The sequence below is a fragment of the Onthophagus taurus genome, chromosome 2, assembly GCF_036711975.1.
Source record: "Onthophagus taurus isolate NC chromosome 2, IU_Otau_3.0, whole genome shotgun sequence".
Lineage (NCBI taxonomy): Eukaryota > Metazoa > Arthropoda > Insecta > Coleoptera > Scarabaeidae > Onthophagus > Onthophagus taurus.
Window position 1 is genome coordinate 2587107 of NC_091967.1, and position 19947 is coordinate 2607053.

The 19947-nt window shown below is 32.0% G+C and overlaps 2 protein-coding genes across 3 annotated transcripts in view; one reads left to right on the plus strand and one right to left on the minus strand.

Annotated features, from left to right (window-relative positions):
* LOC111420810 (cerebellar degeneration-related protein 2-like) overlaps positions 1–17506 on the minus strand; it is a 37912-nt gene extending 20406 nt beyond the window's left edge. The window contains exons 1-2 of one of the 2 annotated variants that reach the window (XM_023053853.2): positions 7813–7913; positions 7649–7751 (exon numbers count right to left, since the gene is read on the minus strand). In XM_023053853.2, coding sequence (XP_022909621.2) covers positions 7649–7706 — 58 coding nt within the window. In that variant the 5' untranslated portion in view covers positions 7707–7751; positions 7813–7913. Of the gene's footprint in view, positions 1–7648; positions 7752–7812; positions 7914–16955 lie in introns of those variants that run through there. The other variant, XM_023053852.2, reaches the window with a different exon arrangement.
* Positions 17507–17858: 352 nt separating this feature from the next.
* LOC111420820 (pre-mRNA processing factor 31) lies at positions 17859–19572 on the plus strand. The gene is made up of 3 exons (XM_023053865.2): positions 17859–18463; positions 18518–19139; positions 19193–19572. Exons 1-3 carry the CDS (start codon positions 17928–17930, stop codon positions 19520–19522), a joined length of 1488 nt encoding a protein of 495 aa, XP_022909633.1. The 5' UTR covers positions 17859–17927; the 3' UTR covers positions 19523–19572.
* Positions 19573–19947: the final 375 nt, after the last annotated feature.

The following is a 19947-nucleotide window of genomic DNA, read 5'->3' on the forward strand; positions in this document are numbered from 1 at the left end:
AATACTCATTACAAAATACTTTAATCTGGTAATAATAGAGTACAGACAGCTTGAAAATCACGAAATTATCATTGCAAAAGACTAGATACTGCTATTAAAATACTAGATACTACTTGAAGAAGACTAGGTACTGCTTGAATAATGCAGAAGACTACACAATATACTACTAATTCATTAAGATCGTGTATCGATTGAATATTGTCAAAAAGTGTACGCTTATTGCAGAACACTAGAAACTACTAATAAAGGACTAGATATTACTTGTAGAAATCGAGATTCTTATTACAGAAGATATATACTACTAATAAAAGATTAGATACTACTTGAAAAAAAAATAGGTACTGCTAGAAGAAGAGTACACGTAGATTGTTGCTTATTGAAGACCACATATTGCTTCAGTAATGCATAAGATTAGATTTTTATTGCAGAAGATTAGATACTGCTTGCCGAAGATTACTTGACTAATAAAGAATGGCTCCCAAGTGTCACATACTGAAAAATTTGAACTTTTATACAGGGTGTCACACAAAAAACGCCCCAAGCTGTAACTCTGTCATTTATATTCCGATTTTCATGACCGAGGCATCAAATGAAATGGTTTGATGAATACTATGGTTCATGCTACAAATAAATTTTTTTCAAGGCCATCTTCAATTTTAAGCGATTATTACCTATTGTTTTTCAAATTGCTCCGTATATTTTTCTTCACGTCATTAGATAGAGACTGTTTTGCTGAATACACTGATGTGCAATACATCCACATTCTAAATCCAACGCCATCTTCGATTTCAAGCGATTATCAACTTTTTATTTTCAAATTGCTCGGTATGTTTTTCTTCACGTTATGGGAGAGACTTTTTTCTGAGCCCATCGATCTACTACATTAACATTAATTGTAATTTTAGCATAGAAAAACAATTAAAACATTTTCCGAACATTGTCTTACAAGGGAAGTGTCACAACTGTGTCTCACCGATTTCGATGCAATTTGGTACAGTCATAGAATGGGCCAAAATAAGGTTCGCACATTTTTTTATACGTGCGGTAAAAGCCCCTGGGGCGAGTTATAGGGGTTGAAAGTTTGGAGAAAAAGTACGTTTTCACTTATATTTTGAAAACGAAAAGTGCTATCAAAATTTGGTAAATTGTAACTGATATTCATTTTAAAAGAGCTTTCTTTTGATGTGTCACACATATAGCAGAGGGTTAAAAAGGGCGAACTACCCCTATTTTTTTGGAATTATTTAAAAACCACCCTATCGATTTTGGCGGCATTAAGTATACTTCTAGTGCGTTCAAAAATATTAGTTAAGGGTTTTTTCCCATTCGCCCTAGATCAACCCCAGCGAAGTTACGGGGGTTAACATGTAAGCACTTTTCGTAAGAATGATGTGATAAAATTGTCAGGTATTTTGAAAATACTTTAAACAAAACCGTAAATTAGTCGCACAATAAAATGTTTAGTGTAAAATAAGGCATAATACACCATATAGGGGTTGTTGGGGTTATCCACCCCCTTAAAAATTAATTCTATCCCGGGCGTTATTTGTCGATTACGGCGAAATTTGGTACTGTGTTTGTTTTATATTTGAAGTAAAAATTTTTGAAAATGGTTATAAGGGTTACAAATTAGGGGTAGTTTTTTGTTTATACCTCGAAGATGAAAACTGCCATCGTAACTGTGGTATTGTTTTTTAAAAATCTATCTATCGATGTTCCACGAGGTAAACTACCCTCATTTTCTTTAAATAATAAATATAAAACTACTAGATAAATAAGATATTTTATTTATTTATGAGTTAAAAAGCAACTGACAAAAAAAATAGTTCAATATACCAAAGAAGTTTATTCTACATTACTAATTGACGTTTTTTATGTATTATATTAATTTTCAATATTAAATTTATTTTTATTCTACGTAGTGTTGGCAAAAATGAAAGTCGTGGAAAAAATGTTTTAAACATAAGGATTTTTTACACCATGCACATGTTATGACCGCTATATCCCCACAGATATCACACGTTGGCTTCTCACTCGAAAAGCAAACTTCCACGGGATTTTCAAAATGGTCTGGTCTCTCCTCTATATAGCCACTTGCAAACCATGCGTATTTAAAAACATTTATAAACCGAGGGGAAGCCAACTGGTTATGCGTCAACGATTGCAATTTTAATATGTTATCCCTCTGATGTAAATTGACATCATACTGGTAAAGAATAATCTGATCAGAGAATCTTCTAATAAAATTTTTCCATATTCTGAAACCAAATACATCTAGGGGCTGTATTTGACCTGTTGTCCCTGCAGGTATAGATAAATGTTTAAAATTAGTACCTGATGGAGTTATTTCACTAATAACTTCAGGACAATGGCCACTCCAAGAATCTAATAATAATAATGATTTAGAACCAGTATTTGGAAAATATACATTTTGGAGCCAATTTTTCATGTGTTCTGAAGTTAACTTTCCAGATTTTGATGCCAAAACGTATATATTGTCTGCTTTAAACATTGTATTTGCTACCCTCGGTCCAAAGCTGCCAGAGGGTTCTTTTAAAACAATAAAAAGTGGAGAAAGAAGTTTCCCATCAGCAGATATTACGGGTTGAATTGTGTAACTGTGCGTTGTAGATGACACCGACTGGACCACACTTTCTACGGTTTTAACTCCTAAATCGCTTAATGTTCTTCCCGAATGGAATTCCAAGTTAAAACCGCTCTGATCCGAATTGTAGGTGTTTTCAGGTCCATATATTTGGATTTGTAGCTTTGCCTCTTTAACGAAATCTTTTGCTAAAGTTTTTACTCGATCAACATTTCCAATTTGTTTTTGGGATAGAAATTTTGTTATTTTTCGGCTTACTAACCGATTTGCTTTCTTAAAACGTTGCACCCAGCTATGAGATGCTTTGAACAGTTGAGGAGATAAATTCTTTTCATTTCTAGCTTGTATAGCCCATCTGCGTATATCAATATCATGTAGTGGCAATTTATTATCTACGGCGGCTCTCGCTTGATTAATTACAAATTCGGTAATTTCTGCTAATTTTTCTTTGTATGTCCCTCTTTCTTCAATATATTTAGACCATCTGTGCAATTGGGTCTTTGACGTTACTTTTCGGTATTTGTTTTTTACGGTTTCTAGTTTCAAATAACCTTTCTTCCCACTTGTCCAGTAATTTACCGCCTCTAATTTGTACTCGTAGTCGATGTCATCCTTCAATGGACAATGAGCATCAGTATCTTCTACAAACCTGTCAGTTGTATCCTGGTCTTCAATAATTTGCTGACCGTCATTGATGCCATTGGATGAATCGAAAATTAATACAGTTTCGTCTTCAATTTGCATATTGTAGTCTTCCATACTTTCCATTAAAATACGCTGTATATTTTCTTTTAAACTAACTTCTGCTTCATTTACAGGAGTCTGGGGAATATTCATAACAGTAAAAACTGTCATTAGCAAATTTAAAACGTTTATTGGGTTTATTGTAACCATTGCTTCTGTCAGTTGCTCTGAAACTAAAATCTACCCACTGGGCACACGTTCTTTTATACTAGAAAAAACTATTTTGAGAAATGACCTTTAGCAAGCGGCACTAAAAAAACAAATATTGTGCCAAAATTTTTTTGGTAGGTGTATTTTTGGCAACATTATGTAGAATAAAAATAAACTTAACAATGTTAATGATGTGATAGAGAATTTCTATTTATTCTTTCATTAATTTTCCTTTATTAATAAAGGAATTTTATAGAAGATAGGAAAAAAGTGTTAAATTAATGAAAGAATAAATTTAACATTGAACATAAAAAACGTCAATTAGTAATGTAGAATAAACTTCTTTGGTATATTGAACTATTTTTTTTTGTCAGTTGCTTTTTAACTCATAAATAAATAAAATATCTTATTTATCTAGTAGTTTTATATTTATTATTTAAAGAAAATGAGGGTAGTTTACCTCGTGGAACATCGATAGATAGATTTTTAAAAAACAATACCACAGTTACGATGGCAGTTTTCATCTTCGAGGTATAAACAAAAAACTACCCCTAATTTGTAACCCTTATAACCATTTTCAAAAATTTTTACTTCAAATATAAAACAAACACAGTACCAAATTTCGCCGTAATCAACAAGTAATGCCCGGGATAGAATTAATTTTTAAGGGGGTGGTTAACCCCAACCACCCCTAAATGGTGTATTATGCCTTATTTTACATTAAACATTTTATTGTGCGACTAATTTACGGTTTTGTTAAAGTATTTTCAAAATACCTGACAATTTTATCACATCATTCTTACGAAAAGTGGTTACATGTTAACCCCCGTAACTTCGCTGGGGATGATCTAGAGCGAATGGGAAAAAACCCTTAACTAATATTTTTGAACGTGCTGGAAGTATACTTAATGCCGCCAAAATCGATAGGGTGGTTTTTAAATAATTCCAAAAAAATAGGGGTAGTTCGCCCTTCTTAACCCTCTGGTATATGTGTGATACATCAAAAGAAAGCTCTTTTAAAATGAATATCAGTTACAATTTACCAAATTTTGATAGCACTTTTCATTTTTAAAATATAAGTGAAAACGTACTTTTTCTCCAAACTTTCAACCCCTATAACTCGCCCCAGGGGCTTTTACCGCACGTATAAAAAAATGTACGAACCTTATTTTGGCCCATTCTATGACTGTACCAAATTGCATCGAAATCGGTGAGACACAGTTGTGACACTTCCCTTGTTAGTCACATCTGTAATACTGCAGTGTGCCATGGAAAAAAATAACACGCAAAACTGATAACAGTCATTAAATGCTATGTCAATGCCCGAAGCAGTTGTAAATGATACTTATAAGTTGTTTTTTCATTTATCCCATGGCACACTACAGTATAATACAAGTGACTTTAAGAGAATGTTCAGAAACTATTTTAATGTTTTTCTATGCTACAATTACAATTAATGTTGATGTATTGTACATTAATGGATTCAGAAAAAAAAACTCTATCCAATAGCGTGAAGAAAAACATACTGAGCAATTTGAAAATCAAATGTTGATAATCGCTAGAAATTGAAGATGGCGTTGGAAAAAGTTTATTTGTAGCACGAATCATAGTATTCATCAAACCATTTCATTTGATAGCTAGGTCATGAAAATTGGAAGGTAAATGACAGAGGCGTTCTTGTGTGACAACCAACTAAACTTATATTCAAAATGGATGTAATGCATATCAGTGGATTCAGAAAAACAATCTCTATCCAATGACGCAAAAAAAATATATAGAGCAATTTGAAAAGCAAAAATTAATAATCGCTTAAAATTGAAGATGGCCTTGGAAAAAATTTATTTGTAGCATAAATCATAGTATTCATGAAACCATTTCATTTGATACCCCGCTCATGAAAATCGGAATGTAAATGACGGAGTTACAGCTTGGGGCGTTTTTTGTGTGACACCCTGTATAAATATACAGTGTGTCCCCGGATAGGTGAAACGACTCTTATAAAATGTAAATTTTTCTCGATATTAGCTGTCATCTTTTGGGGTTCAGGCCTGCTTGATTAAAGACTAATTTTGAACATATTTTAAAATTTTAAAAAACAAGTGAGTGTTGATACTGAAGCTAAAACTTCTTGTGTGTCAGGTAAAGTACCTTTTCTGTTTACAGTATGGTAAAATGTTACTAAAAAAATTTATTCAGAATGAAAAGTTATGGCCATATGCAAATGTTCATCAGCCTACTTTGATAAAACCCATTATTTAATATTTTCGTTAATAGTACTTTATTACGACTTTTTGTTTTGAGATTCAGATATTATTTATTAAATTAAGTGTGTGTTCGCCCACAAAGGAAAACAGTTAATCATAGTTAATTAGTTTCATCATAATTTTTTTTTCTTAGAGTGAATACTTCCTGCTGTAAGAAATCTTTTGATTAAACGCCAACAAGTACTTCTTTTAATTCCAGTATTTGGAAATTTTTCACAAAATAAAGCAATAATCGGTTTTTTCCCGGTTCCATAACACTGAATCACGTAAACTTTTTCCTCTAATGTTAACATTCTGTTTAAAAAACACTTTAAGTTTACTAAATTACAGTTTGAGAGATTAACAGTGACAGGAAAGCAATTTTGTTTTTCCATGGCAGTCTTTGTTAGAAATAAAATTGTTTGATATGGATTTTTCAAAGTAGGCCGATCAATCCGAAAATTTGCATATGCCCATAGTTTTTCATTCTGAACAAAACTTCTTAGTAACAATTTCACATACTGTAAACAGAAAAGGTACTTTACCTGCCACAAAAAGAGTTTTTCTTTCACTGTCAAGGCTCACTTGTTTTTTAAAAATTGATAATATGTTCAAAATTAGTCGTTAATCAAGCAGGGCTAAACCCCAAAAGATGGCAATTAATATCGAAAAAATTTTACCTTTTATAAGAGTCGTTTCACCTATCCGGGGACACACTGTAGAGACTAATGATCATCGTGTTCGTCGCAAATTCAGAGAATGAGTCCAAAACGAGATTAAACCTCATTTTCCCAACATTTTAGTTTGATAAAAGTTTATTAAAACAAATCTACATAAGTTATATCGTAATTATCGATAATAATACTACATATCCTTTTTTTTTCGGTATTATCCGGAAATTTAAAAAACCGGTAATTTTGCAAATCCAAGTAGATAATTTCATTGGTTTCATTCCTTGCTTATTAAACGCACGCATTAAAAAAAGTTAAACTTTTCCTGTAATTTATTTGTATAGCAAATAAGTAACTTTATTGAGAAGTCCTATAAATTTTTTAAAACAAGTATTTAATTACGATCTTCATTCTCATGATGTAATTCAAAACAAGCACATTTTAAAGGATTCTTATCGAATTTTTTGTTTGTTTTCAACATTGTGTCGCATATTCAAAAGATACACAATCAAGTATTAGGTTGTTGAGTTGGTTTTAACAGTTAAAATCCATCAAGAGAGCTCGGTGTCAGTTCTACTCCAAATGTCCGGGTAATTGTCGATTTGCATTATTACGATTAACAGTTTTCGACCTACAATTCGCTTTTCAAAGTATCAAGGAGAAACGACACGGTCGATTGGTAACTTTGCAAAGTGTACATAATAATTTATTGCTTATCGGATGGGAGAGGTATTTAGAGCATTTAATGGTGTTCAAACGAGAACAATCCATTTTAAAACTATGTAGATACTTAAATTACATCTCTATTTATCTTTCTCTCTCTTCTTTTAGTTTTATTCTTTTTCGCTTAAGCTGTTATTACTTAAATAACTCCGCTCTCGAAATTTAGAACCGTAAAGAGAGTAAGAGAGAGTATAAAGTGTATGTGGTGTGTAATTTAAAACGCGACAACAATGCATAAACAAATTACTAAGGAGTTACATAATTACTCGTTTTACGCACGTGTCCTTTTTCATAAAATCATTGTAAATAAAAATAGAGTGTAATACAATTAAAGTTCACCCTTAAATCTCAAGGGGTGTATATTTAGATACGATGACGTCATTGCGGCACTATGGAGGGTCAAGTAAAACCAAAATCGATACCATCACAATAGCAACCAAACAAAAAAAGGAACAAAACGAATCTAAATAAAAAGACATAATACTAGTTAGAAAAATCATTATTTTACATACCATCCAAAACATTATAATCGTCGTCGATGAAATCGTCGCAACCATTTAGAACGCTCATCGTGATCGAAGATTACACCCCTAAATTTCTTTTCCCATGCAGAAACTAGTTTTAAAAATGAAAATATTGTTAAATTTAATTTGCAAAATAATGTTTTTATATTTACCGGTTTCAAAACGATGGTTAAACAATACTATAGTATACTTGCATGCGTCGTTCTTGGTTAAAAACTGACGATCGACGTCCAAAACAAAACGAAATCGCGACGGCGCGGTTTTAGTTTAAACTCCGCCTACTAAATATACTAATATCGATCGTCTTATAACGTAACCTTCAAAATAAGTACGATAAAGCGCCATCTATTGGTAATTACAACAAGTGTTACTATTTTAACCAATGCGAAGTTAGCCCCCAATTAAATAGGATTTTATATGTATAGTATTTTGATTATTCGAGTATTTTTGGCCACTATAGTTGAAATATGAGAAGTTCTGGGAGTTTGGTGAGCTAATTCAAAGTGTCTTAAGGACTGACATATCTGACACTCTTCAACATATCACTTGAATATGTTATGAGAGAAACTGGAGTCGATCTAAACGCAACTTTGATGAACTAGTCGAAATGGCAGATGATTTTAACATCCTTAGCAGATCAATGCAGGTATGCAGTATGAAATGCAGATACATGCTAGAGACACGAGCTGCAAAGGAAATGTTTCTGAGACAACCAGGAGGAAGACGCATGACTGGTAAACCAAGAGCAAGATGAGAGACAAGGTGACCAAGGGCGCTGAGGAGATTGTACGGATGAGAAGCTGGAAGAGAGTGGCTGGAGATCAAGATTTCGATGAACATCTTATTCCAAAGCTTAATCCTTGGCCAATACGAATGTGGTAATGCCTGATTCAAAACTTCTTCCAACATGTTGCTAAGACATCAAAATATTTATTATCAAGCATTTTGCAAAGAAAACAGTTCCGAATATGTCATAGAAAATAAGGCATATGTATAATTAAAAATAAAAAATATTAAAAAAGGTAGACATTAGTAGAAAATGAATCAAATAGGGATTAGTTGATTTTTGGACATTCTCCAAATGAAGAAAAAGAACCTGTCGCATTATAAATCGTTGACATTGACCTCGGACTATGTACAGCGTCGAGGAGCGTAAGCAATTTACCTTCACCGCGAGAGTCCCACCGAGTTAGAGAGGCCGCGTTTATTTTTAACAGTATCTTATAGTATATTGCAGAAATTGCAACTCGCACAAAAGCAAAACCAATATCCTATCTAAAAGGTAGATTTTAAATTTGAAAAAAAGACGCCGGCCGCGAACCGCGCGAAATAACGAGGAGAAAAGCAATGCAAAAAAGGACTTAATAGAAAGTTTCGTATCAACTCGACATCCGCACCTAACGACATCTATTTTGCCAACAAACAAAATGCTAAATCAGTTCCAAGTTACATTCTCGAAATTAATTGCATATATTATAGTTCAACATAAATACAACATTAAAAACGTTTTTAAAAAAAATTATGTTTTTAGAAAACTAATTAATTAATAATATGTCAAAAATGACATAAAAAACTAACCTTACTTTTATAAATAGTTATGACATTCAAAGTAAATTTAAAATGGTTACCATGGCAATAAACTTATAGTACACTGAATTACCAATGAGAATGTGTATGTGGTTATAATTCATAGCCTGCTAAGGTATTCAAAGAATCGAGTTGGTTTGTTTAGCATATAAGCAGCAAGCAAAAACGGTTAACATACCAAAGCGGTTGCGTTCAAACCGGTACATTGTCGAAATAAAAGATCATGTTTTTGAACGGTAAATAAAAATGCGTTTTATAAATTAAAGCTTAAATAAAGTTATTATTCTCGTTGAAAAGTGAGAGTTTAAAAACACCCACGTAAACCGTGGCGAATAAATGACCTTTTCTGATCGCCGGCCGCATAACGATCCTTATCCGACAGGATATATAACGCACTTTCAGCAGGTGCCTTATTCGGAAGAAAGTGATCGGATCTAACCGCTATTTTTTTTGTTTCCTATTAAATACTTTCTAATGCTAAAATATATCCTAAGGGGTTAACTCTATTTTTTTTTAAATTTTTCAAAACGTCATTATGTATTATTCATGTTCAGGCAATAACATTTTAAATTTTAATTTGGAACTCGTCCAGAAAGAAGAAAAAGGTTAAAAAAAAAGGTTAGAAATTCACATGAAATCGTCTTCACTTTGAGATGTTATTAAATTGATGAAAGTGAAAGGACCGTTAACAAAATGTTGTTGGTCACCAAAAGCGGAAGTGATGGAATCCGTAATCGGTTTCTTCAATCGATCAATCAATGCCTCTTTCTACTGCGTATCTCTGGATATAGATTTTTATGAAAACATGACCTCAAAAACGTGAATTAAAAGTGAACGGAAAAAAAGAAACAACTGGAGTGAAAAAAATATCATTTAAAATTTGTCTACTTTACTTGGAGAATGATAATTAGAGATATAGATGGATGAAGCCGAGGTTGCTTGCGGGCGAGGTCCTATACAGGTGTCCCGTATCTTTCGCATCAGAGTATTATACGGTTGTAGGATACATTAATCTGAAGCGATCTTTACGGGACACCTGTATATCTTGTAAAGGCAAAGATTAAAGAGTAAACAAGATGCGACGCTTCATGTCGACACCTTTGATGTAGGGCTGCCATTTTTATGACCTTGAACGCTATGGACCTTTAAATTGGAATGGTTTGTTATTGTCAGGACATTTAAATTGGTCTTCTATCTTTTTTCAAAAATAGAGTTTCTCACTCTAGCGTCGCATCTTGTATATGTTAGAATCATATATATACTATCTCCTATATCGCTGACTCCCTATCTAAGCAATGAGTGGCGAGCGTTTCCATCAAAGGCAGACGGAATGATATATGTTTTGTCTTTGTCGTGCCCCCATATCGCGAAGGCGCTTGCGCGAATCGTAAATTTTAAAGAGTTTGAAGTGTTTTACGCGTATTTTATGCAGCTTTGAAATACAATTATTGTAGATAATTTACTTTAATTATAAATTATCGTAGATGCATCAAATAAATTAGAATATATGTACTTTTGTGTGAAATTGACGTTGAATATTGCTTTAAATATCAACTTTATGTAGGTTGTTCATTAAACATTATATTCTTTAAAATTAAATTAATACATATACAGGGTGATTTATAACATACGGAGCAGACTAAAAGAGTAGGTAGTGGAGATAAAACTGAAGAGATTTTCTTAATAATGTTTTGTTAAAAACTTAATAGTTACATAGATATCGCATGTTAATTTTTTAAATAATTGAACGTCCATTTTTGAGAACCGCTGATATTCAGTAAAGAATAATTAAAATACTTGTCCGTTGCTAAGTAACCAAATCAACTGGATTGGCAGCAATAAAAACATGGTATCAGCGGTTCTCAATAAACAAACACCACCGTTTGAGCGTTTTAACAAATTTTTAAATAGCCGTAACTGCTATGTTATAAAGATTTTATTATTTTTATTAATTATGCATTGTTTAAGTAACCCCGAAATATTCGCAGTTTGAATTTAAGCGTAGTGTAATACCGTATATGGTAAGAAATGCTCGGCCATTACTTCAACTTTAACGTTCTATATCTTTGTGATTATTAAGTTGTGGTCAAAATTTTATTAGAAAAATATCTTCAATTTGGCTCCTAGTACCTACCCTTTTAGTCTGCTCCGTATGTTATAAATCACCCTGTATACATAGTAATTATTAAAAATGTGTACCAAAATATAGTTATTAATTTTTAACATAATTTGTGAACTCACGCCCTTTAATGAAGTTGTTACATTAATTAAAGATATAAAATATGTACTTAGGGTACTTATTATTTAATGTACATAATATTCTATCATAAAATTTTCATCATATCGATGTAATTATTAATTAAATTTTTAAGAAAAATGTCAACCAATTTTCTCAACCAATTTTTAGGCCCCAAAAATATCTCCCCTACTCTTTTTCTTTTTTATTTTACTTTTAACAAATTTTCTTCACTTTCTTAACAAATAATAATTACATTTTAAATTGCTTAGTCCTAAAATATGTTAATAATTATGTTATTATGCACATGAAACCTATAATATACATAACTAAATATTTAGATTTTATGTTATGTTTATGTCAAACATTTATTTGGTGATTATTTATAAACATCAAGGTCATCAGCTGCTATTAATTTTTAATTCACCGTCCAATAAGATAAAAGCGTACTCACCACGTGTTCACGCATGTCTCTTGAGTAGACGGGGGCACGACAGAGACAGATATATATATATCTGCACTCTAGTGTTTACACTCTTTTGTTGCCTTAGTCAGCGATATAGGAGATAGTATATATATGGTTAGAATATACCAACTGTCACATTTGTAGGTTCGGTTTGGTATTGTCAGGACATTTAAATTGGAATGTCTTCTATTTTTTTTCAAAACTAGAGTTTCTCACTCTAGCGTCGCATCTTGTTTACTCTTTAATCTTTGGTAAAGACACAGAATAACCAGAAGTGACAGTGGCAATATCCCGCCAAATCTGACGCCATATTATAGCGAGTTACCAAGGTATGTTGCTATTGGTGGTAAAGATTTGGCGGGATACCGCTAGTGTCCATTATGCCCATTATGTATGGAATATAGCATATATCTTGGTAAGTATCAACTTTATAAAAAAACATTTTATACAAAAGTTGTTTAATATTTTATTTGGCATAATAAGGCTGCATTCAATTGTTTTTATTTCAGAAAACAAATGAGCAACGAATAACACTTGATGTTTTTTAAATGGCAATGTATTATAAACATTTCGAAAAAATTTTATTAGAAAGATCGCATCAGAATAATGTATCCTACAACCGTATAATGCTCTGATGCGGAAGATACGGGACAGCCTGTATACTATATTCCATACATAATGGGCACCCTGTATAATCTAATATACGTACTTTTCTAATACGTATATTTAACGTTTCAACTACTTTAATAAAAATATACAATAATCTAGCGCTTAATAACAATGAAAACTAGGATTAACACTAGACCTAGAACTTGAATCATTTGGGTTTAGCCACACGTCCTTAAAGACGGCTAAACCTGAATGATTCTAGTTCTAGGTCTAGTGTTAGTTCTAGTTTTACACTAGCACTATTACTATGTAGAACTAACACTATACCTAGAACTAGAATCATTTGGATTTAGCCGCACGTCTCTAAAGGCGGCTAAACCCGAATGATTCTAGTTCTAGGTTTAGTGTTAGTTCTAATTTTACACTAGCACTATTACTATGTAGAACTAACACTATACCTAGAACTAGAATCATTTGGATTTAGCCGCACGTCTTTAAAGACGGCTAAACCCGAATGATTCTAGTTCTAAGTATAGTATTAGTTCTAGTTTTACACTAGTACTATCACTAAAAGTAACACTATACCTAGAACTAGACTCGCACGTCTTTAAAGACGGATACGTTTACAACAACAGCGTTCATAGGGAGTTGGATAAAGCTTATACAGTATATTTACTCAACGGACCTTGATTCTGTGCATTTTGGTACCTCGTGATAAGATGGCGGATTTTAAATCGAGGTCACAAAACAAGATGCCGCCAACATCAAACGAATCGACGTCAGTGTCATTTCTGGTTATTCTGTGGTAAAGATGACAAGTCGCTTGTGGTAGAGTCTTTCAAAGCAACCGTTTTTTGATGATATATCAAATCTACCGCCTCGGCCGCAGGCAACCTTGGCGATTTGAAGCGAAATCGTTCTTCATATAACTTGGTAAAGATACAAAATCTTTTATAAGAAATATTTACGCTTACTCCGCCAAGGTTGCTTGCGGGCGAGGCGTTGGAATCCTCTAAAACTGATGATTAGGCGTAGATATATCAAATGCAAGCGACCTCGGCGATTTGTGGCGAAATTATTTAAGATGTAGTCTCTAAGAAGACATTTATCCTTAAACAGGCAAGGGTGAGAAAATCTTGAAAAGTTACAGTAAGATTATCGATATATACTTCTTGGGATTAAAACCACTTAGAATCTTGTACTATTATTAAGGAAAAGATTCAATTTTAAGATAAGTTTTAATTTTTTTCCAACTCTTGGAGAATTTAACCTACAAAATAGCAAAAGATCACAATAATCTTGGTAATCAAAAAGTGAAGTGAGTGAACGGAAGAAAATACTAATAATAATAAGAAAACGTTTCGCGATTTCGTGCCTGATCAAGACCCGGTTTTTGATTAATCTCGAAAGCCTCCCGGGTGGGAAGCAATCTATTTACCAAAGTGTCAAGATTTTTATCTAATAATAACCGGTATTAAAGACAATTTCTTTCTAGAAATTTAAGAGAATGAAAGTTTCCGTTTTAAATCATGAAGCGGAATTTCATAGGAAAAATGTATTTTTTCTGCATCAAGTCGCGGATAACTGTTATTTTAAGCTTTTGCCTCTTAGGTGTGTACAGAAACGAACGGTTCAAAGATATTCAGTAAAACGGAACGATTTAAAACCTGTTGCGAGTACACGGCTCGAGGCATAAATTACCCTTCCAACCGTTTTGCACATTAATTTCAGTTAGAAATTCCAAACGAGTTTGTTATTTATCGAGTTCTATATCGTTCAAAGTGGTGTGAGTAATAACATGACAGAGTAAAAATATGTTTTACGCAAGACGCGAACCGATTCAAGAGTAAAATTGAATGAGAATATTTGACCTGGTTTTCTTGTGTATCTCGTCAATCTTTGAAAGAATTACGGTGGTAATTATTATTACATATTATAGATAAATAATAAAATAAGTTAAAAAAAACTAAAATAGAACGAGACAATTTTGCAATCAATTTTGCTTTCAAAACACTAATAATGTGATTATTCGCAGTTCTTTTTTAAGTAAATCGTTCTGTTTATTGCTAACTTTATTTAACCTCTATGGAGAGACCTTTCACTCTTAATAGAAACATTCACATAACAAGTTTTTTTTTTCTGCTAATATTTAAAACACCTGGATTGTGTCCATGTAATATTTACACATATGCAAATTAAATGATTCACTCTCTATATCTATATTTAGTCGTTTTTTATTAACAAACTTTCGTTTGGAATTGACATTTATTTTAAATGAAAAAAACATTAATACATCGTTTTGCTTTTAAGGGAAAAACAAAAAAAATATTATTTAAAAATCGTTTAAAGAAATCTAAGAACCGAAACGAAGTTGTTACATAATTATTAAGGATATCTAACAAAACGGTTACAGAAACATGAACAAGTAGATCAACCATCATTAAATACCACGTCTATAATAACTACAACTTAATAGTGTAGAGTCCGGTGTTAAAGGTGTTATTAAATTGAAATCCGTTCGTCTGGAGTTGTTGTGGTGAACGTTTTCAAAATGGTAGGAGGTGCACCTCGTCTCATTGTAGGACATCCGAAGTAAAAGGTGTTTTATAAAATAAGAAGTCATTATTAACGTTGTATCAAAATTCTGTACAACCTTTGTTTTGTATTTATGAAACATATATGAAGATAGGCATTTACCCATAAATGGCCCTAGCTGTTAATGTAATTACAATCAAATCGCGTCATTGGCACCAAAATATATAAAATCTTCGCCTGTAAGCGACCTCGGCAATATACTTATAAGAAGACATTTACCCTCACTTGCGGGCGAGGTGCTGAATTCCTCTAAAACTGATGATTATGACAACATTAATTCCTGCTGGGGCGTTTTCAAACGCTGGGTAGCTTTGTTTTGACATGATGTCAATTGCAGGGCTTCGGCTTAATTAGGTAAATAAAATCCAACGTCATCTGTTGTTGATTTGGCCGAGGTTATTTCTTGTTTGGACGTTTCCAGCCGATGGACAGCAATCAAATGTATAGAGTCCTAGAAGAGTAGTTTGCAGAGCATGTTCTGGCTTTAAGGTATTGAGAGGTCATCGTTTATCGGTTCTAATGTTGCTCTTCCTTTATCCGAATATTTCTTGAATGAAAATTTGAATGAAATATATAATATATATTAATGTCTTGATTCAATAAAAAAATCTTTATATTTGTTTCCCCTTTTTTCAAAGAAGATGAAATCTTTAACAATTATGATTATTTATGTGTGTCTTAAATCTTCTCAATGCTTTTGATATCACCTATACAATCAACGAAGTAATTGTCAAATGTGGCAGTTATTAACCTCCTCTTTTATCAACTTTATCAATAACACCCATCAAAAAATGAGTTTTTTTAATCGTTGGCGATACTCTTGCAAAGAAAACTGGTTAAAATGTTGTAAATTTACTTATAACAAAGAAACGGGTGAATGTTTAGGAAGATCGTGCAAGAAATGGTTATCATTATTGGCATTTTACCTGTTATACGTCTTATTCACTTTAAGCGGTTTTTTTGGAATTTTATTCGTAATGGTACATATCATGGAGGAACAGGGTTTGGATTCCTTAAAAAGTAAATTAACTTTATTTACCGGCGCTTGTCCTGGATTAGCGATCATACCGAAATTATCGTTACAAAAAGCACCACTTTTGTGGTACAAATCGGACGATCCGAAAACGCAAAATGAATACGTCGAAAAAATCGATCAATTTTTAGCCAAATATGATGGTAATAAAACAGGAAGTAACGTTTATGTGGATTGTTCGAAAACGAAACGAAGACGTGGACAATATTGTACTTTTACTAGAAACGATTTGGGACCATGTGGTAATTCAAGTTATGGTTATGATAGTTTTCAACCGTGTTTTTACATAACATTAAATAAAATTATTGGTTGGGATCCAAAAGATTATCGACCTGAAGGAAGCTCTGATTCTGATCGTATTGAAAATGAAATAATTATGGTCACTTGTAAAGCGATTCATCATTATGATGCAGAACATCTTGGACCAATCAAATATTATCCTACCAATGGATTTCATGAGTATTTCTTCCCTTACGATGGTTCTGATTTGTATCTTCCCCCTGCCATAGCTGTACAATTTCCGGAAATGAAAACCGGTTATGTTATTGGTATTAAATGCCTAAGTTATGATGTTGGAATCAATCGAGATAATGAGGCTTATTACACCGATACCGTTTACATGTATATTAAAAACTAAGATTTAAATAAATCAAAAAATTAATTGTCTTGTTAGGTTAAAATTTTTGACACTTAAACGTCAAATGTCATTTTGACGTTTAATACTGAAAATTATATTTTGGCGAAATTTTTTTAATTAAAAAAAACTTACCTGTTAAAGTCCATTCGTTTCGAGATGAATTGTCACAAAGTGTTGACCAATCTAGTTCTAATTCATCAAAAGACGCCATATTTTCGATAAACCCACAAAAAAAATGTTAAAATTTTCAAAAAAAATTTGTTCACTCAAAATACTTGTTTAAACCATCGACTCCATATGGGTTTTCGAATATTTGTTGATTAATTAATTAAAAATAAATTGTTAATGGAGATGATTCTTGAAAAAGAATGTTAAGCACATGGTTTTCACGAAGACCGTTTTTCGAAATGAGTGAAATAGTGTCCGACCACAGAACGTACTCCGGTCGAAGTTATCCATAGAACTGGCTCCGATACCTGTTTTGAGCCGAGTTATAACCACAAAAAACCGATTTATCACGCGCAGGTCAATCATTCTCTCTTTTAACAAAAATCTTCGAGGGGACATCTCAAAAACGATCTATTTTAATCGTATTACTTCTAAAACTATAAAATATTAAGTAAAATTCGAATTTTGATTTAAAAACGTTACGATTAACACACTCATTTCAAAACAACACCACCATCTCTACTTAACAGTATTCAACATCTAATTTCAGATTGATATAACATACTTAAATTTAAAAGTGATTATTAAACATTATTTAAAATAAAACTAGATTAATTTAAATGGAAAATATAGTTATGTTTAAATTATATACAAAATTTTAAAGAAACTAAATTTATGAAAAGAAAAATAAAATAAACCAAGAGGTGGCGCTGTTATAAATTAAAATTTAGCGATTAAAACATAAATATTTAAAATACAATTACAAAACATTTGTTAATTAAAATTAAATTATGTAGTACTTTCTAATAATTCATTTAAAATATGTATTAAATTCGACCAGAACTTGTAACTAACTTAACTCAAAACTGTTAATTTACATCGATTGACAGATAAGAAATTTCTAACCTAACTTTTTTGTATTAAAAATCGCTTAAAATGTCTTTAGCTGATGAATTATTAGCGGATTTGGAAGAAAACGATGATCAAGATGATTTTGAAGATGGTATCGAGCAGGAGATTCCTGATTTTAAGCCGGAGGAAATCAAAAATGAGGTTATGGAACAAGACACAACCGATATTTCTAGTGTACGTGAATTGTGTAAATTAAGAGATTCGGATCATTTGAAGAGTATAATAAACCAAGTGAGATTGTTTGCTAATAAAGTTCGAAAATCGTCGGATATAATAGGACCGGTTGAATCAGATCCTGAGTACCAATTAATTGTTGAAGCAAATAATACAGCCGCTGATATAGACAATGAAATTGTGGTTATACACAAATTTGTTAGGGATAAATATCAAAAACGGTTTCCTGAATTAGATTCTTTAGTTGTTGGTAGTTTGGAGTATGTTAAAGCGGTGAAGGAGTTGGGTAATGATTTGGATCAAGCAAAAAATAATGAAATTTTGCAACAATTTTTAACACAAGCAACTATTATGGTGGTTTCTGTTACTGCTTCTACAACACAAGGGTAGAATAATATAAAATAAACTTTTTAAATGTAAAATTCATCTTTATTTTTTAGAATCTATTTATCACAAGTTGAACTTGATCAAATAAACGAAGGTTGTGACATGGCAATTGAATTAAATAATTACAAAACTCAAATATATGATTATGTTGAAAGTAGGATGGCTTTTATAGCGCCAAATATCTCAATTATAGTTGGAGCATCAATTGCTGCTAAAATGATGGGAGTTGCTGGAGGTTTAACAAAACTATCAAAAATCCCTGCTTGTAATGTACAACTGTTAGGACAACAAAAAAAAACTGTTAGTGGATTTTCACAAGCTGTGACAACATTACCACACACAGGATTTGTTTATTATGCGGAAATTGTTCAAAATACTCCACCAGATTTGCGAAGGAAAGCATCAAGATTAGTTGCAACTAAATGTACCTTAGCCGCCCGTGTTGATGCATGCCATGAAAGTCCAGATGGAAGAATTGGGAGATTACTTCGAGATGAAATTGAAAAAAAATTAGATAAATTACAAGAACCACCGCCAGTTAAATTTGTTAAACCTTTACCAAAACCAATTGAGACAAGTAAGAAAAAAAGAGGGGGAAAACGAGTTCGAAAAATGAAAGAAAGATACGCTATGACTGAGTTAAGGAAACAAGCTAATAGAATGAATTTTGCAGAGGTGAAAATTAATAATAAATTTGATGTACTAATTAAATTTTGGATATTTTTTAGATTGAAGATGATGCATACCAAGAAGATTTAGGTTATACCAGAGGCACAATTGGAAAATCTGGTACTGGAAGGGTCCGGTTACCTCAAGTAGATGAAAAAACCAAAGTAAGGATCTCAAAAACGCTCCAAAAAAACCTACAAAAACAACAAGTTTGGGGAGGAAGTACCACCGTTAAAAAGCAAATATCTGGAACTGCGTCAAGCGTCGCTTTTACACCTTTACAAGGGTTAGAAATTGTTAATCCCCAAGCAGCGGAGGTTAAAGTTAATGAAGGTAGTGCTAAATATTTTTCAAGCACCTCTGGATTTTTAAAAGTTAATAAAAATTAATTTAATTGTAACACTGTATTAAAATAAAAATACTTTTTTTTAAATAATAATTTGATTTTTTACAAAAAAATGAATACAATTTAAGTTCCAAAAATTAGTATTTTGACAAGCATCTGCAATATTTGGATCTTAATCACCATGGTAACCGAGTCAAGTTGGATAACCTTAAAATAATAAAATTTTATTCCGATTTTTTTATCAATTCTAACCTTTTATTAATTTTAAAACAATTCGAATTCTTTACGATTATCACGCATTCCTAAGAAATTCGTTAATTGTAGTCAATTTAAATCGATTTTAATTAGGGGAAATAAATTAAAAATATCTTTTTTTGATTTAATTCACTTACCTTGTTTATAATACCCTAGATAAACCAATTTTGAGTTAAATACAGCCTTTTAAACCAATTAAATAAGACTTTTTCC